This window comes from Jaculus jaculus, chromosome 15 (assembly GCF_020740685.1).
Source record: "Jaculus jaculus isolate mJacJac1 chromosome 15, mJacJac1.mat.Y.cur, whole genome shotgun sequence".
Lineage (NCBI taxonomy): Eukaryota > Metazoa > Chordata > Mammalia > Rodentia > Dipodidae > Jaculus > Jaculus jaculus.
This window is the reverse complement of record NC_059116.1, coordinates 50,069,139-50,092,887: the sequence shown is the minus strand read 5'-3', so window position 1 is coordinate 50,092,887 and position 23,749 is coordinate 50,069,139. Positions and strand designations below refer to the sequence as shown.

Here is a 23,749-nt window from a genome sequence, read left to right as displayed (position 1 = left end):
TCTCTTGTTTGCCACTGTGAATGCTAGATTAACTGGCCACAAATTTCAGGATCTTCCTGACTCCATTTGCCATTGCAGTTAGTGCACTGGGATTAGAGGTACCTTTGCCACTTTACCTTCAACTTTATGTGGGTGCAGGAGATACAAACTCTAGTCAGCAGGGCTTGTGGAGCAAGTGCCTTTAACCATTAAACCCTTCCCCCAGTCCCAAAAGGTTTGGAAGTTTAAAGATTTGATGACAGCCTCTAAACTTATGCTTCTGCTAAAAAGGAGTAAGGTCCTGTCAGGCCTCTGGGCCTTCTCACCACTGGTTATTGAGGAGTCCATCTGGTGTACATAAACCCACCACCATGATCTTGACAGGGAGGACAACTGATTCTGATGGATATATGACATACATGGGCTTAGAAGCTCCTTCCATAACTGAACCCCAGATACCTCAACCTCATTAACAATTTGCCTACCGAACTTCAAGCACTAGAGCCCAACTGTCAGTTTTCAAATAATTTTTGGCCCAAATAGTAGAGACTGAACATACCAGTTCCCTAGTGGGAACACTCTTTCCCCACCCTTTAGTCTATCTTGTGTTATTTTACTCTCTGTTCCTAAATGACTTCACAACAAAACCTTAGAACTCAAATTCTTATTTAAATATTTTTATTTATTTGACAGAGAAAAAAAAAAAGAGGCAGGCCACTAGCCACTGTAAATGAACTCCAGACACATGCATCACCCGTGGCTTACGACAGTACTAGTGAATTGAACCTGGGTCCTTAGGCTTCATAGGCAAGCGCCTTAACCACAAAACCATCTCTCCAGCTCAGAACTCATATTTTATTACTGTACATCTCACATTACATTCTTATATAAACAGATGAAGTATGCACTCAAAATATAAATGTTAAGATTAGTTACCAAAACTTATTTACTGAACAAGATTTTTTTTTTTTACCAAAAAATATTAGGATTAGAAGAAAGGCAATAATAAATAAAGTAGTTCAATGTTTCTGTGGGTAATGAGTGTGTGGATGATTTATACTTTATTACCAACATTCACAACTAGTTCACAATAAGCTATTAAATGATATTTAAAACATTAAATCAATAGGAAAAGGCAACTATCCATTGGAAGGATCCCTTTAAAATTATGACTTATCTTGCTCAACTGCACAAGCCTTGGAAACAAAAAATATAGCCCCAAATTTATCTTTCCTATAATCCAAAATAGCCGTTAGTCACCAAATCTTTAAAAATGACATTCTCATATTAAAAATGAACCTCAGTAATTGTGGGTTACAACTGCCAAAGTAAAATTAGGCAAGTAGTTTGTATATAATGAGGGGTTAATTCAAGAAACTGCTCTCAAGTGGTTTTAAGATCTGCAAACCTGGTGCTGAGGAAGGAGCAAGAAATGGGAATAAGCCTGTGACCTTACATTGCTGTGTTCCTATACGCTTCCCATTTCCTAGGACCATGAGATACAAATGTTTCAGATACCACTGTCCCTCAGACTCCAGTGTATTTTTTCCTTAGAATAAATGCAGCTTTCTCCCATACCAATTCTGAATACTTCAAGATCTTGTAGGTCACTTCAATCTGAGATAAGCTATCCAACTCTTTGAATATTAATACGAAGAAACCATTAATGGCTTTTTTGTTGTTGTTTTCGAGATAGGGTCTTGCTCTAGCCCAGTGTGACCTGGAATTCACTATGTAATCCCAGGGTGGCCCTGCATGGATCCTGCTACCTCTGCCTCCCAAGGGCTGGGATTAAAGGCATGTTCCATCACATCCAGCCAACATGGCTTTTGAGCCAGGATCCAAGATAGCTAAATTCTGCTGGAGTGAAATCATGGTACAAGGATATCTCCAAATCCTAATCTTCATGCAATGTGTATGCTATAACACCTGCTCGTCTGTCCTTGACCTGACTAACTTGATGTTTTATGGCTCAAGGGAGCACATGTAGAAAGTCATAGTAACTCATACGTAAGTACCTCTGCCATGTACTTCAGAACCCTGGATTTATCCTGGGAAAACACTTGCCACACTTTACCATAATGACTTGGTTAGTAATTGTGTGAATACAGCCAGCACCCAGTTGTTAGACCTGAACTGACTTCAGCAGGAAGCCCAAGATTGAAGGGAGACCTGGCAAGGGAATAAAATGAGCTTTGATTCCTCAGACACTACAAAAGGGATCTAAAATATTAGTATTTTACAGCCCCACAACACGTTTCAGACGGCTCAGAAACTTTTAACACATGCTGCTACCAGCCAGAAGCACAAAGGCTCTTGTTGGGCAAGCATCCTTGCCAACTTGTAAAGAGCATTTTCAGGATCCCTGCCCCAATTGTGGACTTATATGAGGTGCTCTATGGCAGGTCCATCTGGATGGATGGAGAGAGAAATAAAGGGAGCACTGATAAGTACCCTCGTCCAAAAATGAGTTAGGCATTTCTACAAAATACCAGCCATTCTTTCTGGACAAGACCTAGATAAGAATGTTCTTCAATCACCAAATGGATCTCTTACAGGACTTAAGTGGGCTGGAAGAACAGAAATCCCACTCTCAGAAACTTCCATCTTCTCTTTCCTTGCAGCCAAGGTGCACAGCTCTTACCCACAAAGCTGAACTCTAGTGTGTGTTCTCAGATGCTGCATAAGGCCAGACCTGTGCCTGAATATTTTCTTACATTCATCACATTCATAAGGCTTCTCCCCAGTATGGATTCTCTGGTGCTGGGTGAGGGCTGAGCTTTGATTGAAGGACTTTTCACACTCGTTACATTCAAAAGGTTTTTCTCCAGTGTGGATTCTTTGATGTTCAATAAGAATTGAACTTCTACCAAAAGCCTTACCACATTTAGTACATCCATAGCCCCTGTCTCCAGTGTGAATCTTCTTATGTTGAATAAGGGCTGAGCTCTGGCTAAAGGCTTTCCCACACTCACTGCAACCATAAGGTCTCTCTCCAGTATGAATTCTCCTATGCCTAATGAGCTCTGAGCTTCCCCTGAAAGCTTTTTCACAGTCACAACACTTATAGGGCTTTTCACCACTGTGAATTCTTAGATGTCTAACAAGGTCTGCCCTGAAACTAAAGGCTCTGCCACATTCTTTACATGCATAAGGTCTCTCTCCAGTATGACTTCTCCGATGTCTAATCAGCTTTGACCTATGGCAAAAGGTTTTCCCACAATCCAAGCATTCATAGAGCATTTTCCCTCGGATTCTCTGCCGCGTATTATCATTTAACTTCACATTTAGAATTCCTTCACTTTCATTACATTCAAAGATGCTCTGTTCTGTAGTTTTCTTGTTCAAGGTTACCAGACTAAAATGTCCTTCCTGAGAAGAAACTGGACTCATTGTGCTGCTTGGAGTGCTTCCACTTTGCTTCTCACAGTTGTCCAGACCTTCCAGAGCTTCCTCCATTACATGTCCTGAATGAGGCTCTCCATGAAGACTTCCTGGAGAAACCATGGCCACTGAGGCTACACATTCAACTACTTCTTGCTTTGTTGATGGTACTTCCTCAGCCACAATCTTGCAATCTACAGATGTTGAAAGAAAGTGTGTTATCATACTCATGTCACAAGAAATTGAAAGTATTATAATAAGAACAGAAAATAAGCCAAATGAAATAGGTGCTTATTTATTTATTTTTGGTTTTTTTAAAAAAAAATATTTTTGGCAAGGTCTTACTCTAGCCCATGCTGACCTGGAACTCACTCTGTAGCCCAGTGTGACCTTGAAACTCATGTCAGTCCTCTTATCTCAGTCTGGGGTTAAGGGCATGAGCTACCACACCTAGCTAGTTGCTTATTAGTAAGGAAAAAAAAAATTTGACACATGGCCTCACTATGTATCTAAGGCTGGTCTCAAGCTTGATTCTCCTGCCTCAGCCTCCCTAGTGTTAGGTTCATAAACTGTGACCAGCATGCCTAACTAAGAGGAAAGTTCTTAAACTGACTTTTCAGGCTCAGGAAATGGCTCAGTAGATAATGCACTTGGTTTACAACTTTGAATACTCAAGTCTGTATCTGCAGAACCCACATAAAAGCAAGCTGTGATAGGCTTCTGTAATCCTAATGCATCTATGGTATGAAGAATGGCAAAAAAAAAAAAGGACAATTCCTCAGAAGCTCACTTAACAGCTACCTGAGTACAACATACCCCACCTCAAATAAGGTGGAAGACAAGAACTCACCCTGTAAAATTGTCCTCTGACCTCATGTGTGCATGGCACACACAGGAACACACACACCAAGTTTAAAAACAAAAACATGGGGCTGAAGAGATTTCTCAGTGGTTAAGGTGCTTGCCTGCAAAGCCAAAGGACCCAGGTTCTATTCCCCAGGACCCATGTAAGCCAGACACACAAGGTGATGCATGAGTCTGGTGTGAGTCTGCTCTCTCTGTCTCTTTCTCTCTCTCAAAATAAATAAATAAAGTGGGGCATGGTGATGCACTTTTAATCCCAGCACTTGGAAGGCAGAGGAAGGAGGATCGCAGTGAGTTTGAGCCCACCCTGAGACTCCATAGTGAATTCCAGGTCAGCCTGGGCTACAGTGAGACCCTACCTCAAAAAAATCAAAATAAATAAATAAAATAATTAATTTAAAAAATAACATATTTTTTAAAATAAGGGCTGTAGAGATGGCTTAGCAGTTAAGGCCTGTGAAGCCTAAGGACCAAGGTTCAATTCTCCAGTGGTGCATGTGTATGGAGTTTGTTTGCAGTGGCTAGCAGCATGCCATTTTCTCTCTCTCTTTCTCTCCATTTTCTCAAATAAAAATAAATAAACAAACCTACTAGCTTCCAATCAAAGACTTCAGAAAAGTGGCATGGGGTGGTGAGAAGAAGTGGACTCCTCACAGAGTTAAGCAGATAAATAATGTTAGTGAGTATTGAAAAGGAGAGATGGTGAACAAGACAGACATTAGTCACAGACGACAAACAGAAATAATGATGGGAAACAATTTGGGATTAGACAATGAGGGAAAGGAAAAGAGGTGATAAAGAATGACCAAGAAGCCACGCGTGGTGGCACAGGCCTTTAATCCCAGCACTCAGAGGCAGAAGGAAAGCCATGAGTTCAAGGCCACCCTGAGATTATATAGTTAATTCCAGGTCAGCCTGGGTTAGAGTGAAACCTTACCTCAAAACAACAACAATAAAGAATGACCAGCAAAAAGACACCAAGGATTTTAAATCACTGGTATTTCTAGCAAAATAAGAGAGCAGAGATGAGATTATAAAATGCTTTGGGGGGACTGGAGAGATGGCTCAGTGGTTAAGGTGCTTGCCTGTGAAGACTAAGAACCAAGGTTCAATTCTCTAGGACCCACATAAGCCAGATGCACAAGGTGGCACATGCACCTGGAGTTTGTTACAGTAGCTGGAGGCCCTGGTGTACCCATTCTCTCTCTCATAGATAAATGAAACATTTTATATATATATATTAAAAAAATAAATGCTTTGGGGATAAATAGTGGACAGAGATGGGCAAGGAAGAATGAAGGTACTTGTAGATCCTGGCAGGTTGCAAATAGATCCAATAAATACAAGCAATAGAGTAAGTTACACAAAGCACAAGGGAAGAAACCCTTTGTGTTCCTGCTCAATTTGGGAAAAATCATACAGAAGGTAGATGGAAACAACCTGCAGAAACCCCGCCCCTGAGCCAAACCCTGCTCACAGGGCCCACTCCTTTCTAGATTTCTAGTAACTTGGAACAGGAAATGAATAGTGGCTGCTATAAACAAAAGCTATTTTCAAGCTGGGAGTAGTGGCACATGCCTTTAATCCCAGCACTTGGGAGGTAGAGGTAGGAGAATGGCTGTGAAATCAAGGCCACCCTGAGAGTACATAGTTAACTCCAGGTCAGTCTGGGCTAGAATGAGACCCTGCCTCAAAAAAAAAAAAAAAAATTCCTGAGGGTAAAATCTGAAGAACCATTGAGGTACTCTTATCCTTCCAAAAGTCTCTTAAAAATAAAAATAGAGCTGGGATGTGGAAAAAGAGGAACACGTCTACACTGCTGGTGGGAATGCAATCTGGTCCAGCCATTGTGGAAATCAGTGTGGAGGTTCCTAAAGATTGATCTACCATATAACCCAGCTATAGCACTCCTAGGCATATATCCGAAGGAATCATCTCATTTCATTAGAAGTATGTGCTCAACCATGTTTATTGCTGCTCAATTTATAATAGCTGGGAAATGGAACCAGCCTAGATGTCCCTCAACTGATGAGTGGATAATGAAGATGTGGCACATTTATACAATGGAGTTCTACTCAGTGGTAAAGAAAAATGAAGTTATGAAATTTGCAGAAAAATGGATGGACCTGGAAAGGATTATACTAAGTGAGGTAACCCAGGCCCAGAAAGCCAAGCGCCACATGTTCTCTCTCATATGTGGATCCTAGCTACAGATGACTGGGCTTCTGCGTGAGAATGAAAATACTTAGCAGCAGAGGCCAGTAAGTTAAAAAGGAGACATAAAGGGAAGAGAAAGGAAGGGAGGAGGGTACTTAATAGGTTGATATTGTATATATGTAAGTACAATGATTGTGATGGGGAGGTAATATGATGGAGAATGGAATTTCAAAGGAGAAAGTGGGGGGGGGAGGGAATTAACATGGGATTTTTTTTATAATCATGGAAAATGCTAATAAAATTTTTAAAAAATAAAATAAAAATTGATGTATTCTACAGGGCTGGAGGGATGGCTTAGCAGTTAAGGTACTTGCCTGAAATGCCAAAGGACCCAAGTTCGAATCCCCAGGACCCACATTAGCCAGATGCACAAGGGGGCACACACATCTGGAGTTCATTTGCAGTGGCTAGAGGCCTTGGTGTGCCCATTCTCTCTCCCGTCTCAAATGAATGAATAAAAATAAAAAATTAAAAATAGATGTATTTTACAGGTCAGACTCTGAGACTGACAGACCATGGAAGACCAGATAATTCATAATGGCAGTCAAGAGTGAAATAAGCCAGGCGTGGTGGTGCACGCCTTTAATCCCAGCACTTGGGAGGCAAAGGTAGGAGGATCACAGTGAGTTCAAGGCCACCCTGAGACTCCATAGTGAATTCCAGGTCAGCCTGGGCTAGAGTGAGACCCTACCTCAAAAAGCAAAAAAAAAAAAAAGAGTGAAACAAAGTTGCTTTAACCTCAAAACTTTCTGTCTTTTCTGAATTAGCTGCCTTGCTAGGAACAAAGCTGGGCTGTAGTAGCACTGAGATCAAAAAAAAACCCAAAAAACAAAAAAACACTTTTTTTTTCCACTTACTTTTTCTTTGAAAAGTCATATTTTTATATGACATTAAATATTTCTGACATTCTTTGAGTTCACAACAGCTTAAAAACAATACAGAGGGCTGGAGAGATGGCTTAGCGGTTAAGCGCTTGCCTGTGAAGCCTAAGGACCCCGGTTCGAGGCTCGGTTCCCTAGGTCCCACGTTAGCCAGATGCACAAGGGGGCGCACGCATCTGGAGTTCGTTTGCAGTGGCTAGAAGCCCTGGCGCACCCATTCTCTCTCTCTCCCTCTATCTGTCTTTCTCTCTGTGTCTGTCGCTCTCAAATAAAAAATAAACAGAAAATACTTCAACTTTAAAAAAAAAACAAAAAAACAATACAGAGCCAGGAATGATGGCACACATCTTTAATCCCAGCACTTGGGAGGCTGAGTTAGGAGGATCACTGTGAGTTCGAAGCTACCCTGATACTGCATAGTAAATTCCAGGTCAACCTGGGCTAGAGAGTGAGACCCTACCTCAGAAAACCAAAAAATAAAAAATAAAAATACAGGATCATAATGAAAACCTAGCAGAAGCTGACAGCTGCCCAGCTTTCTTTTCCATCATTCCTTACAAGAAAATAGAAATAGCACAGATTAGGGCAAAACACTGAAATTCACACTGCCCATAAATTTCAGAACGTTGAATTATTAATTACATTAATAATTTATATAGGATTGTGCTTGTTTAAAAATAAAAGCGGTCATAAAAATTACTCTAATATATAACAGAGGGAGGGAGGGAGAAAAACAGATTATAAAGAAACAAAAATTTAAAGAGTGTAACATGGAAATGTAATTGTATAGGGATAAAATTATCAAATATGAAAATCAGAAAAATAATTTAGTATACAGGATTTAAAATACCTCCTTCAAGGGGCTGAAGAGATGGCTTATAAGGCACTTGTCTGAGAAGCCTAAGGACCCAGCTTCAATTCTCCAGATTCTACACAAACCAGATGCACATAGTGGTGCATCCATCTGGAGTTCATTTGCAATGACTAGAGAGAGGGCCTGGTGTGCCTATTATCTTTCTCTCTGTCTCAAATAAAAATAAAAAATAGATATCTTGGTGTACCTCTATAATCCTAGAATTTGGGAGGCAGAGACAAAAGGAGAATCAGCGATTCAAGGCCAGCCTCAGCTACATAGTGAGTTCAGTAAGGCCAACCTGGGCTAGATGAGACTTTGTCTCAAAAACAAAAACAAACAAATGAAACAAGGCTGGGCATGGTGGCACCTACCTTTAAAGAAAAGTACCTTCTCAAGGGTTGGGGAGATGGCTCAGTAGTTAATGGCACTTGCTTGCAAAGCCTATCAGTATGGGTTTGATTGTCCAGTATCATGTAAAGCCAGATGCACAAAAGTGGCACATACATGTGGAGTTTGCAATGGCAAGAGGCCTTGGTGTCCCTGTATACTTTCTCTTTCTCCCTCTGTTTCACACACATATACACATACATGGCAGGAACCCTGGCGTGGAAATATTTTCTCTCTTCCTCCAATAAATAATACTTTATTTATTTGAGAGGCAGAGAGAAAGAGAGAGAGAGAATGAGCATGTCAGGGCCTCTAGCCACTGCAAACAAACTCCAGATGCATGTACCACCTTGTACACCTGGCTTCCATGGGTCCTGGGGAATTGAACCTGGGTCCTTAGGCTTTGCAGGTCAAACGCCTTAGCCACTACACCATCTCTTCAGCTGAAAGAAACATGTTTAAAATTTCTTTCTATATACCTCCTCAAATTCTAAAAAAGTAAAGTAAAATTTTAAGACCAGAGAAAAATGTTCACCTTAGATACCTGGAATTTGTAATCCTGCTTCAGCCTCCCAAGTGGGAGGTGGGATTACAGATGGCTGTTAATAGTTCTTTGCACATGTCAGGGAGACAGTGCATGTGTGGGTACAGGTGCACATATGTACTCATGTGTGGAGGCAAGGACAACCTTGGGTGTCATTCTTGAGGCATCATCCACCTGTTTTGGAGAAGACAGGTTCAAGAGTTCACCGGATAGGCTCGATGGGCTGGCCAGCACGCCCCACTGTGTATCTCTGCCTCCCCAGCACTGGAGTTACAGGTGCATGCCACCCGGGTTTTTACAGGGGTCCTAAAGATGAAACTCAGGTCCTCAGACTCTCAAGACAGGCACTCTACCCACTGAGCCATCTCCAAGTTCATAATTTTTTTTGGGGGGGGGTTTGAGGCAGGGTCTCGCTCTGGCTCAGGCTTACTTGGAATTCACTATGTAATCTCAGGATGGCCTCGAACTCATGGTGATCCTTCTATCTCTGCCTCCCAAATGCTGGGATTAAAGGCATGCACCACCATTGCCAGTGATGATTCTTAACATTAGTATTTCCTTGTTCAAGGTATTATGTGGATTCTGTTACTGGCACACACTATTAATGTCCATTCTAGAAACTGCCTAGTTAGCATGACAAAACTATTTTTAAAAACAGCATATTGGGGGCTGGACAGATGGTTGAGAGGTTAAGGTACTTGCCCATAAAGCCTAACGACTGGAGTTCAATTATCCGGTTACCCACATAAAGCCAGATGTGCCCTGATATGTCATTTTTTTCTCTTTCTCTTTCTGTCAGGCCTGTGTTTAATTCCAGCACTTGGGAGGCTGAGGCAGAAGGACTGTTGTGAGTTTGAGGCCAGCCTGAGACTACATAGTGAACTCCGGGTCACCAGCCTGGGATTAGAGTGAGATCGTACCTTGAAAACCCAAAATAGCCAGATGTGGTGGTACAAGCCTTTAATCCCAGCACCTGGGCAGCAGAGGTAGGAGGATTGCCATGAGTTTGAGGCCACCCTGAGACTACTTAGTGAATTCCAGGTCAGCCTGAGCTAGAGTGAGAACCTACCTCAGGGGAAAAATAAATAAATATAAAAATACTGGACTCTAATGGTGTTATTAGAAAATATTGTAAAAATTCTTTTTTGTGTATGTGGTGTATGTGCATGTGTGCATACATGTGAAAGCCCGAGGTTGAGGCTGGTATCTTCCATAATCACTCTTTAATCACTCTCCACCTTATTTTTTGGACAGGATCCCTTGCTGAACCTAGAGCTCACTGATTCAGCTAAACTAGCCTGTCGGCAAGCCATGGGGATCTTGTCTCAGCTTTCTAGTGCTAGAATCACAAGCATGCACTACCATATCTGGCATTTTACTGGGTATTGGGGGTCTAAACTCAGATCCACATGCTTGCACAAGAAATACTTTACCCTCTGAACCATGTCCTAATCCAAGACCTTCATTCTTTTTTGCTGTTGTTGTTTTGTTTTTTGAGGTAGGGTTTCACTCTAGCTCAGGCTGTCCTAGAATTAACTATGTAGTTTCAGGATGGCCTCAGACTCATGACAGTTCTCCTACCTCTGCCTCCTGAGTGCTGAGATTAAAGGTGTGTGCCACGATGCCCACCCCAAGGCCTTTATTCTTAGTCCAAGTTATAAATTACACTGACTTTCAGATTCTAGGGTGAGTGAGTGGAAGAATTTTAAGGCCAGAGGGGGCCTTCCCATAGTATAGTAAAAGTACCATGGCGTAGTTCCTTACTTCATCCTCAACCCTCAACAGAGTGGGGTGCCTCACCTCTCTCATGGAACACCTGAGGCTCCTGGGGTTCACTCCTGCAATGGTTCTCCATGGACTGCAGTGGGTTATTCAGAGACGTCAGTACTCCCTCAGGTGTCATTTCCTTGCAGATCATTTCTTGGACTTGAGCTGTGTCCTACGAGTAATTAAGTACCAGCACTGTGACTCTGAGGACATACAGGAGGAAACCCCTAGAGCAACGGGGCAAGACAGAGGAATCAGATAATTATGTAAATGACTAGAGAAAAAAACATCAGGACTACCAACCCTGTGACCTGAACCAATGAGTCAGTAATTAATATCTTCCCTAAGACCCAAACCACAACTCATGACTTCTCCAGCAACTATAGTAGGTTAAAATAAAAACCTCGTGCTTCTTACCTGCTGGCGCACTTCATCGAATTCTCTCTCCAGCTCCTCCAGTAGTGTCACGGCCTCCTCTCCATTCCCTGGCCTGTGCTCTTGCACCCAGGCCTGAAGCTCTTTCGGCAGAATGCTCAGGAACTGCTCCAGCACTACCAACTCCAGGATTTGTTCCTTGGAGCGCTCCTCTGGTCTCAGCCAGCAATGGCAAAGCTCTTGTAGGTGGTTCAGAGCCTCCCTGGGTCCAGTGAAGTCTGAGTAACCAAACTGTCTAAAACGCTGGCGGAAGACCTCCTGGCTCCTGGGCTCTCCCTGTAGACCAGAGTCCTTTCTCCAAACATCATTCTCTTCTTTGACCTTCACAATGTTAAGTCCATCTTGTTCTTCTGGAGCATGGCTGGCCAAGGCTGTGGCCACTCCAGACATCCTTGGTAAAAACAGTCTAAAGGGGTGATCAAGCTGAGGCAGAGAAGAGGTAAATCTGAGGAATTTCTTCTGAATTACAGATCTTCAGGGAGCCCTATGGTGGACAACATACTCATGTTACACATGGAAAGCAATGTGCCTCTGTGGTGGTTTGATTCAGGTGTCCCCATAAACTCCCAGCTGATGGAGATAAAAAAATTAACACCTTCTGGAGGCAGTGTATTGTTGGGGGTGGACTTATGGATTTTATAGCCAGTTTCCCCATTCCAGTGTTTGGCACACTCTCTTGTTCCTGCTGTCCACTTATGTGGGCTGGGGGTGATGCCCACCCTCTGCTCATGCCATCATTTTCCTCTGCCATCATGGTTTGGTATATTAAAATTTAGAAATAACAGTGGGCATAATTTTGGAACACTACATAATGCTCTATAAGGACAATTATACCAAGAACCATTAACTGACCAAAGGCATACAGTGTGCAGCAAAACTGGCCTCTGATAGCAAAGCATTCAGCTTTTTATTATGCCATAGGGCCTCCCCAAAGACAGGAACACATGCCAAATAAACTCCTGCTACGGGCCAGGTGGTTTACAAGTGCTAAGTCATGGTCTATCCAGGAACACCATGTGTAAGTATTATATGTATGTCTTACAGATGAGAAAGCTGAGCATCTTTATCCTCCTAAGACTACAAACTGAGCAAGACATAATCCCAGCACTGCTTGATTCTCAAGCACTTGCTATTGTTAATCAAGAATGGATTGCCCAAGATATATGGGTAGTTGCTATAAATGAGGAATGGTGGTGAAAATGCTAGAAGTCATGGAGAATGTCCATGAATATACAAACAAGGAGAAATTCCTGACTTAAAAGTCACAGCACAAAGGAAAGAGTAATGAATTCCTTCACCCATTATTTTAACAAATACTTGAGCATTTACTACATGCTAGACTGCTTACTAAACAGGAATCTCAGGATAAAAGTTCTCTTCCCAAGGTCTCTTGGTTCCATATAGGGAAAGCAACAGGTAAGCACACTGTGCAAAAGCCAAGGATCTTAAGCACAGAAGGAAACACCATTGACCAAGTCAGAGAGGGGCAGAAGAGCCAGAACAAGGTCCTACAGGAGATGCCTTAGCAGGGTGATCTATCTCATTGAGGCAGGGAAGAGGAGGAAGGTCATCTGGGAAAAGCGAACAGTGGGTATGGGAAGCACGGCCTGTGGGAGAAATGCAAGGTGGTTTAGTGTCACCTCTAGTTACAGCTCAGAATCAGCCATGATCAGAGACCCTGGGCTACAGAGGGAGTTCAAGGTCAGCTTGGGCTACAAAGTGAGATCCACTCTGGGGAAAAAAATGAGATCAAGGAGGAGGAAAGAGTGAAGGGGAGTGGAAGGGAAAATGGGAAGGGGAGAAAGAGGGAATGATAGGAAGAAGGGACGAAGGAAAATTAAGAGGGAAGGACAGAAAGAAGGCAAAGAGAAAAAGAGAGAGAAGGGGAAAAAATCAAAACAAAAAAAGGGATAGGGAAACAGTTCAGCAAATTGTTTGCTATGCAAGCATGAAGACCCGAGTTTGACACCCAGAACACATGTAAAAAGCTTGATGTGGTGGCAAGCACATACTTGTAATTCTAGTGCTGGGGATACAGACAGGAGGATCCCTGGGACTCACTAGCCAGCCAGTCTAGCCTACTTGGTGAGTCCCAGGCCAATGAGAAAACCTGTCTCATAAAAGGTGGACAGCATTGGAAGAATAATACTTGAAGTTGTCATCTGGCATTCACATGCATGCACACATGCACGCATACCTACACACACACAACCCTCCACAAACAAATATAAACACAAAAAGAAAGAAAAATCCTGTGGCAGTGCATTATGGGGTCTGTATGGGAATCATCACATTTACTTCAGGACAACCACTTCCCTACCTTAAGCACTTCAAGCCCAGGCACCAAACCACCAAGGATAACCCCTATGCCCAGAGCCCACTGACATGATTCAAAGAAGCCTAACCGTGCCTGGGCTACTTTGCCCAGTCCTCCCACCAAACCACAGGCTTTTTCACTTTCCCCTCACTCCCTCTGCCTCCTGACTCCAGGGCTCCCAAGTAAGTCAAAGTCATGCCCATACAAACATCTCTATTGTCCTCATCATACCAGAATGATAATAAAACCCACTGTAAAACAACTAGCCCAGTGTAGATACTTAAGGAATGGTGGATGAGGCAAGAATGCATGGTTACTGAATGGACTTTACTGGGAGATATCAAGAAGTGTCCAATAAAAGAAAGTGAACCCCCCCAATCTCTTATCATCTCATAGAGGCGAAGTTTGGTTTTCACAGGAAAGATCTTACTATTTGTGGTGCAAGTCTGAAAAAATAGCTTTGACAATGGGAAATGAAGTGACTGCTTTTATCAGAAGTCTGAATTTAGGTGTCAGTTGGTTATGGAATCATCTAGAACAGGGTTAGAAAAGTAGCTAGTCGGGCTGGAGAGATGGCGTAGCGGTTAAGCGCTTGCCTGTGAAGCCTAAGGACCCTGGTTCGAGGCTCGGTTCCCCAGGTCCCACGTTAGCCAGATGCACAAGAGGGCGCACGCGTCTGGAGTTCGTTTGCAGAGGCTGGAAGCCCTGGCGAGCCCATTCTCTCTCTCTCCCTCTACCTGTCTTTCTCTCTCTGTCTGTCGCTCTCAAATAAAAAAAAAAAAAAATTAAAAAAAAAAAAAAGAAAAGTAGCTAGTCTTAAGCTCTGGGACAGCCCCTCCCTCTAAAAGGTTATTCCCTAGACTGTACTTAGCTCAGTCAAAAAAAAAAAACCAAGAAAACTCCAGGGTACTTTTATGCAATTCTGATTGCTGAAGTCAACTTCTGTATTGTAATGTTACTGTTTGACCACTTAATTAAGAGAACACTAACTGGACTGACTCATCTTAAGTTCTTAAATCACTTTATCTTAACAAATTAGATATATATTCAGTTGCTTAAAAGGAAATAATATGTGCAATTTGTCCCATGTGGCTTGTAAATGATGTAGATGGATGGATGTTGACTTTTCCTGTTATTTTGGGGTTTTGGTTTGGTTGGCTTTTTAAGCCACAGTCTCAATAACAACGACAAAGCTCCCCTATGATTCCTGATTTTCCAGCCTCCATTTCCCAAGTGCTGGGATCACAGTCTGTAATCAAGGAATCAAGGCTCAATTCTGTACTGTTCTGAAACCAAATGGTCTCACTCCGGGGTCCATATTTTTGGATGTCTATTCTGCTGATATGCCCTTCTACTTGCTTGACAAAATCAAGGCACTCTTTAGAAACGGGCCTGCACTTTTCACAAATTTAATATTGATTGAATGCCTATATGTGCAGACCCTAGGCTAGGCACTATTTAGTCACCAAGACAATGTCCTTGCCATTACAGAACTAAACACGGTAGGGAGAGGTACACGTTAAACAGAAAGTACGCATAAATACCTTATGGTGACTTAAAAAGAATACTATAAATAAAGTCAATCCAGCCAGGCGTCACTGCCCTCACCTTTAATCCCAGCACTCAGGAGGCTGAGGTAGGATTGCCATGAGTTCGAGGCCAGCCTAGTGCTACAGTAAGTTCCAGGTCAGTCTGGGTTACAGTGAGACCCTGTCACAAAAAAAAAAAAAAAAAAAAAAAAAGGTCAAGCCTGACAATACATGCCTATCCTCTCAGCTATTCTGGAGGCTGAGGAAGGAGGTTCACTAAATTCAAGGCCAGCCTGGACAACTAAGTTCTTGTCTCAAATTAAGAAATGCAATAATCTACAAAGACGACACTAGGTACACGCAGTGTCTGATAAAGCAGCCCAGACCGCGGAAGGCCAAGGCCATGACTAAGCCCTGTGTGGAGACACCCGTGCTCACGGAGGACCGGAACGTGCCGATGCCGGGTAGGCGCTGAAGTCCCGGAGGACGAGCGCGCGGCTCGGGGAGCGTACAGATGTACCGGACGGCCGGCGCTCGAGCAGAGGGAGCCCGCGCGGCCGGGAGCCCGGCACAGCGGCAGGCACCGCGTGTCAGGCCAGGGAGGGCGGCCGGGGGAGAGAAGGGACCGCGTCGAAGTCACGCGGCCGCCTCCCGCCCGCACTCACCCTCCGCTCCGCAGGTCACAGCGCCGCCAGGGACAAAGCGGGAAGTCCTCCCACTGCGCGCACGCCGGAAACGAGGGCGGACGAGCCCCTCTAGAAACTCCGGAGGACTGCGGCTCGGTGGTTCGCGTGCGCCCTTGGGCGAGGGCGTCGGGAAGGGGTGAGTTTGAACGCGCAATCAAACTGTAAACAGAAGTGACAGTGAATCACACTTGATAGCTGAATCGGGTCAGTACCAATGAGAAACTGTTAAGTTTCCAAGCAGTGTTCAATATATGTGTTTTCCAATATGGAAGCCAGTGGCCGACCACATTGAGTTACATATCGTCTGAAAGATACGCCTATAATTGATAAAGCTTGCGTTCACAGTGGTGCTTTCTCCACTTTGTGAAGATCATCGTTTTGAGATATACAATCTTCATGGGGAAAAAAGGTTAAATAAAAATACTAATGTTTGAGGGACTCCTTTAGGAAAACCAAGATGCTTCTCTGAATTCTCTATACAATCCCAGTCACTTGTGTCAAACTGAACTTTAGGACCTCTGACTACATTTGCCATCATTCTCCTTTCAGAACCTGAGTTTTCAGGAGGCTGAGGAGATGGTTTGGCTGCTTAAAGGTGCTTGCTTGCAAAGCCTGCCTGTCCAGGGTTCAATTCCCCAGCCAGCCATGTCATCCATACACACGGACATGCACCGCGCGCGCACACACACAAACACACACACACACACACGTGCATACATATAAATTTATATATGAAAAAAGATTCCGAGGTTTCGGCCATGGTTGTAATATTTAGAAAGTTAAAATTAGTTGGACACAACACTGGCATGCCAAACATGTTTTATTGTTCATAGTTAAGCTGTCTTATTCAGAACAAACACTAGCCTACTTATAAACATTTATTAGAGCGAAAGGAAAGTGAATTTTTCTGTGGATTTACAATTTGGTTTACTCTTTGTTTTCGTTCTCTGTAACACAGGATCTCAATATGTAGCTCAGGTTGGCCTTAAGATCCTTCTACCTCAGCTGCGCAAGTACCAGGATTACAGATGTCCACCAACACATCTGGCTTGGATTGTTTTTTCTTTTAAACCCAGAACTACAAGTTGATTCTAAGGCTGAAGATTCACTCTGTGAACAATCTGGTGCCTATATAGTAATCTTGACGTCTAGCTGAATATAAAGAGAACCACTGGAGGGTAGTAATGTAGTTTCAGCTTCTTTGTGAAGCCCCTTGGATATGTTTCTTCTTTCTCTCATCACTTTTTCTTTCTGCTTTTTTCTTTTTCTTGGGGGGGGGAGGGGTTAAGGTAGGGTCTCACTCTAGCTGAGGCTGACCTGGAATTCACTATGTAATCTCAGGGTGGCCTCAAACTCACAGCAATCCTCCTGCCTCTCCCTCCAGAGTGCTGAGATTAAAGGCATGCACCACCACACCTGGCTTCCTGCCTTCCCTCCTTTTCTTAGTAATAATATATATATGTTTTTTAAAAGAGGGTCTCAATCTAACCCAGGCTGACCCCAAACCCAAGTAATCCTCCTACATTTGCCTCCTGAGTGCTGTGAATAAAGGTGTGTGCATTCATACCCAGTCAGCACTCAGTAAGCAGAGGCCGGAGGATCATAAATCTGAGGCCAGTATAGCTAGATAGTGAAAAAATGTTTAAAAATATAATAGTTAACATTCCTATCTCAATATTTGTTATAGAATATTAAAGTAGCAATGGTGTTAGAAGAATGAACATCAACCAAGGCATAATGAAAGATAACTGTTCCATGATGTTTAAACATGCTGTTCCAAGCATGTTTACTTGGAGATAAAGCATGGTTTAAAGAAACATGTACAGAAACAAACTGATGGAGTACACTGACTACTATGTCAACTTGGTCAGACTGAACTACTTTACATAGTGTTGCAGGTCTCAGTCCTTGTCTCACAACCACAAAAAATAAGGCATATGAACCAAGAGGAATGAGTAAGGAGAAATTTATTAAGTGAAAGAAAAAACCTCGGCAATTGAGAGGGGACTCAAAAATAGCAGGGTTTGTATATGTTGAAAAAGAAAGGAAGCAGGAGAGAGCTTACAGTCTTGACAGGACCCCCAATTAATCTAGGACCTTTCTCAAGCCTGAAAAGGGGCCTTAATAAGGTCTAGTGTCTTTCCTCCCCTTTTTCTAAAATCAGAAGGAATGCATAGACATGGGTCGACATCAATGCCTGAATTAACTTGTATCCCCAGGCTTTTCTTGTCAGGGATTAGTAATTGGGGTCCCCAGGCAAGGGTCTTGAGAATAGAACCATTCATATCCAAGACAAACAATGAAAAATTTTGCAAATCAAACCCAACAATATATTAAAAAAAGATAACACACTACAATTAAGTATTACAGGAATGCAAGTTTGATTTAACATTCAAAATTCAATGTAGGGATTGGAGAGATGGCCTAGTGATTAAGGCACTTGCTTGTAAAGCCTGACAGCCTGGGTTTGATCCCCTGGTAAAGGCAGACACACCAGGTGGTACATGCTTCTGAAGTTTATTTGTAGCAGCAAGAGGCCCTGGCATACCCATTCTCTGTCTGTGTCTCTCTGCTTGCAAATAAATATATATGTATTTTTTAAAATGTATGTAAATATGGCTGGAGGTACGGCTTAGCAGTTAAGGCATTTTGGCCTGCAAAGCCAAAGGACCCAGATTCAATTCCCCAGGACCCACATTAGCCAGATGCACAAGGGGGTGCACGGGTTTGGAGTTTGATTGCACTGGCTGGAGGCCCTGGCACGCCCATTCTCCCTCCCTCTCTCTCTAATAAATAAAAATAAATAAATAATACTTTTAAAAAATGTATGTAAATTGGGCTGGAGAGATGGCTTAGCGGTTAAGCGCTTGCCTGTGAAGCCTAAGGACCCCGGTTCGAGGCTGGGTTCCCCAGGTCCCACGTTAGCCAGATGCACAAGGGGGCGCATGCGTCTGGAGTTCGTTTGCCGAGGCTGGAGCCCTGGCGCGCCCATTCTCTCTCTCTCCCTCTATCTGTCTTTCTCTCTGTGTCTGTCGCTCTCGAATAAATAAATAAATAATTTTAAAAAAAATGTATGTAAATAGAGATCCGGCTTGACCTGACCACAGCCACCATGAGTTGTAACTACCACAATTGCCCAAGAAACACTGGGCACTTTTTCCTTGCATAGTTTCTCAGCACACTATAAACAAAACAACTAAGAGTGGCATGACCTGTAAAGCTTTATGACTGGATACATTATATAAGCCATCTCTTTTTAATTGAAATCATACCATGGAGGAAAATGCAAAAGTTTCTACTCTGATTTCTACTGAAAATTATCCAGGAGTTCTAGGCAATGCAACAAGACAGGAAATGTAGGGTGGGGGGATGCATTCACCATGGAACAGAAACAGCATCTTCACTCATGGATAACATGATCATATGTATAGAAAAATCTAATAATAAACTACTAGAACTAACAAGTACTTTAAGCGAGGCTGCAGGATACAAGATCAATAAGCAAAAATCAATTGTATTTCAGTATATTAACGATCAACCAGAAATTAAAGTGGTAACCCATTAATGGCATAGAAATTTAACAGGAATAAACTTATGAAGTGTTATAAAGTATCTATAAGATATTGAAAAGAACTACAAAATATTGTTAAAAAGAAATTAAGAGGCTGGAGGGATGGCTCAACGGTTAAGGTACTTGCCTTGACAGCTTACCGACCTAAGTTCAATGCCCCAGTACCCACATAAGGCCAGATGCAGAAAGTGTCACAGATATCTGGAGTTTGTTTGCAGTGGTTGGAGGCTCTGGTGTGCCCATTCTCTCTGTCTCTCTTCTACCTCTCTCTGCTTGAAAATAAATAAATAAAAATATGTTTTTTTAAAAAGTAATTAAGGAAGACCAAAATAAATGGAAAACTATACCATGTTCATGAATTAAAAGACTCAGTGTTACTTCAAGATACCAATTCTCCCCAAACTTAATCTCCAGATACAATTCAATTCCAACCATAATCCCAGAGGGCTTTTTTAGTAGAAACTGGTAAGCTGATTTGAAATTTGTATGAAAATACATTGAAATTAGGACAGCCAAAATAATAGCAACATTGGAGGTCTTGCACTACTTGATTTCAAGCCTTGTTACAAAGCCATTGTAATCAAAAGTATAATATGCAGGGTGGGGCAGTCTAGATCAGTAGTGAAGGACTTGTCTAACGTGTGCAAACCCCTGAATTTAATACTCAGCACTGATCCCCACCATTGCTATGATGGGGGTAAAAGTGTGCCTCTATCCAAGGACTTACACATAAATGTTCACAGTAGCTCTTCAACAATGAAAGAAGTCAGGCTGGAGAGATGGCAAAGTGGTTAAGGCATTGCCCGCAAAGTTTAGGGACCCAATTTGGATTCCACAGTACCCATGTAAGCCAGACGCACAACATGGTGCACACCTCTGGAGTTTGTTTAAATAAATAAAATGTAGCCCAAACATCCCACCACTTGGCTGGTGAATAAACAAAATGACAGATACAGACAATGGAATGCTATATTTTGCAATGTTTTATTTATTATCTATTCACTTGAGAGAAAGAGGGAGACAGAGAGAGAACACAAGTACAGGCACCAGGGCCTCTAGGCCCTGCAGATGAACTGCAGGCACACGCACCACGTTGTGCATCTGGCTTTACATGGGTGCTAGGGAATCGAACCTGGGTCCTTAGGCTGTTCAGGCAAGCACCTTAATCACTGAGCCGTCTCATCAGCCCTGGAATGTCATTTTAACAACAACAACAACAAAATGATTTGGTTTTGTTTCTTTTGAAAGAGTGTTGCTAGGTAGCCCAGACTAGCTTTAAACTCTGCATCCTGAGTGATAGGATCACAGGCATGAGCTACCAGGTCCAGCTTCAAAATGGACTACTGATATATACAGCAATATAGACAATTTTAAGATAAGAATATTCAATGAAAGAAAGCTGACAAAAATTTACTTTCTGTAATATTCCTTTTAAATTAATCTCTACAAAGTGCAAAATAGTTAAACTACAAATTAGTAGCGGTGGGAGCAGGTGTTGTTGAGGAAAATTTAGGAGTTGACACATATGTTTACTATTCAGATTGTGGCATGCTATATGAATATGACAATTATTGTCTTTTTTAGTTTATTATTATTATTTATTTGAGTGAAAGAGGCAAATAGAGAGACAATGGGTGTGCCAGGGCCTTCAGCTGCTGGAAACAAACTCCTGACACATGCATCACCTTGTGCATCTGGGCTTATGTGGATCCCAGGGAATCAAACCTGGGTCCTTTGGCTTTGCAGGCAAGCGCCATAACAGCTAAGCTGTATCTCCAGCCCCAATCCTCTCAATTCTTATTTCCCAAGATATTTCTGAAGAACAGGAAAAAGCTAGATTCATTTTGGCCATTTCAGTTAGATATTGAGGCCCAGAGAGAACCAGGAGATGCCACCCCACATGCCACCTCACCCTGGCACAAGAATGCAACTCTTGGCAAGAATGGAACTGGTGTATGATGGAAACTGATCTACAGCACCTCCTGCTGCCCACAATCTAGCATGCTACTTAGATAGACAGCTCAGGTGGGCTGGCCCTGGGGTCTACCCTCCAATCAGGTCTTCTCCTTACATACCTGAACCTGACACTATAAAGGCTGCATTTGGCCTTCTCCCCCACTCACTCGTTGGATTCTCCCTCATCTATGCTTAGACACATGTGAGTGGCTTCCCCTCTCACCCAGTGCTGAGGAGGAGAGGGGCCAGTGAGCATAATATAATTTCTTTGTCAGGGAGAACTTTTCTGTTTGTTTCTGCTTTATAACCTGGGTAACTTCTCACTTTGATCTCATGCGTAATTTTCCTCTGGTCTCTGAATCTACCATGTGCATATTCCCCTTACACTCTAGATCCATCACGTGGATGCTCTCACTAACTCCAGGCCTGCTAGCTGTGTGATTCCCTTAAACTTGGGATAACATGTGTGCAACTCTCTTCATTATGCATTTCTCCTCTGAATTTCTTGGTCTCTGCTTTGATAATTTCCCTCTTATTCTTCCTTAAGCCTCACCATTCACTCTCTTAAGTTCTCCCTGTAGGCAAGCACACAGAAGATACCATGTGTGTGCTTCCAAATCTCCTTACACGAGCTCCTAAAATCTATCCACCACATGCTTGTAGCTTTCCTCTAGTCTCTCTGTAAAAGCCTCAGTTTTCTCTCTCTTTGATGTTTTGAGGTACGGTCTCACTCTAGCCCAGGCTGACCTGGAATTCACTATGTAGTCTTAGGGTAGCCTCGAACTAATGGCAATCCTCCTACCTGTGCTTCCTGAGTGCTAGAATTAAAGGCATGCACTATCACACCTGGCTTAAGCCTCAGTGTTTCTCTCTCCCCCTCTCCCTCCCTCTCTCTCCCTTCCTCTCTCTCTCCCTCCCCCCTCCCTCCCCTTCTCCCTCTCCCTCCCCCCCCCCTCTCTCTCTCTCTCTCTCTCTCTCTCTCTCTCTCTCTCTCGGAGGCAAGCCTTTTTTATGCAAGAGAGGTGGCAGAGAATTGGCACACCAGGGCCTCCAGCACTACAACTGAACTCCTGACACATGTGCCCCCTTGTGTGCAGATGCAACCTTGCACACTTGTGTCACTGTGCTTATGTGGGACCTGAAGAGTCAAAAATGAGTCCTTAGGCTTTGCAGGCAAGCGTCTTAACCACTAAGCATCTCTCCAGCCCAAGTCTCAGTTTCTTTTAAGTGAGCTGTCCACATGTTTCCAGGTTTACTCTAGTCTCTCTTTAAAAGCCTCAGTTTGGGGCTGGAGAGATGGCTTAGCAATTAAGTCGCCTGTCTACAAAGCCTAACGACCCGGGATCAGTTCCCCAGTACCCATGAAAAGCCAGATGTAGAAAGTGGCACATGCATCTGGAGTTTATTTGCAACAGCTGGAGGCTCTGGCACACCCCTTCTATTGGCCTGCCTCTTCTATCTCTCTCTCCCTCCTTGCAAATAAATAAATAAATAAATATATTTTTTAAAAAGCCTCAGTTTCTCTTAACTCCCAATATCCCTTAAATAAACCCCACAATTTGTGATTTCTCCTTAAATAAACTTCATAACTTATCCTTCTTGAGTCTGTCTTTATTATAAATTTTTATTGAAGGTAGGACAGAACCCAAAACTTGGGGTACATAAATTCTAGGGGGACCCATCCTGAACCCCAAAATCCTGCATCATAGTCATGATCACATCAACATTACACTCCATTTCAGATTCTTTTTCTCATGGTAATCTTTTGGTCAGACTGAGGACTTTACTGACACACAGTTTTTGGAAAGAGAACTTCTGCCCTTTCACGATGGTAATTTGTTACAATTTTCCAGCAACTCAGGAATTAGGATGCATCACTTGTTTCCAAGACAGCATTTCTCATGGTGTCTGGACCACTAACCTTGGGAGCACCTGAGAACCTGGGATCCCCATCCTGGATCTTAGTCACAAATTCTGGGGCCCAGTGATCATTTAACAAGGGCTCCAATGATTTTGAGGCAATGCCACTTTTCTGAGGGGGAAAAGTGAATAAAAGAGAGAGAAGAGCAAGGAAGACAGAAGAAAATAAAACAAAGATGAGAGCCTGATTATGTGCTGGGAGAGAAGGGCAGGAAGAGAAGTGAGGACAGAAAAGCAGAAGGCGATGAAGAATTCACTGTCTGGTCAGAAACATTACCCAGCCAAAAAGAACTTTCACTAATAGTACTGGATCCCCACATTCTTCTCAAGACCCAGAAGACCCAGGGAAAGAACCCTGTCAGGGACCAAGCTGGTCCTTACCTACGGCTCGGACTGGAGCAGCTTCGGAAAGCTCCGGGTTGAGGAAGGGTCTCTCGGCAGCGCTGCGCGTGCGCG

The 23,749-nt window shown here is 42.9% G+C and overlaps 1 protein-coding gene across 5 annotated transcripts; it reads right to left on the bottom strand.

Moving 5' to 3' along the window:
• Positions 1-997: 997 nt before the first annotated feature.
• Zscan30 (zinc finger and SCAN domain containing 30) lies at positions 998-23,730 on the bottom strand. Of its 5 annotated transcripts, none has more exons than XM_045134700.1 (4): positions 23,675-23,730; positions 11,297-11,798; positions 10,913-11,051; positions 998-3,557 (listed from the first exon to the last, which is right to left on the bottom strand). In XM_045134700.1, exons 2-4 carry the CDS (start codon positions 11,702-11,704, stop codon positions 2,620-2,622), a joined length of 1,485 nt encoding a protein of 494 aa, XP_044990635.1. In that variant the 5' UTR covers positions 11,705-11,798; positions 23,675-23,730; the 3' UTR covers positions 998-2,619. The 5 variants fall into 5 exon arrangements, with proteins under 5 accessions (XP_044990635.1, XP_044990636.1, XP_004666855.2 ...); XM_045134701.1 differs by lacking the exon at positions 23,675-23,730 and adding an exon at positions 19,562-19,585; XM_004666798.2 differs by lacking the exon at positions 23,675-23,730 and adding an exon at positions 15,826-16,001.
• Between the last annotated feature and the right edge of the window lie 19 nt (positions 23,731-23,749).

Coding starts and splice junctions, on each gene's coding strand:
- Zscan30 (XM_045134700.1), bottom strand. CDS start 11,704: ATGTCTGGAGTGGCCACAGCCTTGGCCAGCCATGCTCCAGAAGAACAA. Junction 11,052..11,296: donor TCGATGAAGTGCGCCAGCAG/GTAAGAAGCACG, acceptor AATTACTCGTAG/GACACAGCTCAAGTCCAAGA. Junction 3,558..10,912: donor TCAGGTGTTCCATGAGAGAG/GTGAGGCACCCC, acceptor CAACATCTGTAG/ATTGCAAGATTGTGGCTGAG.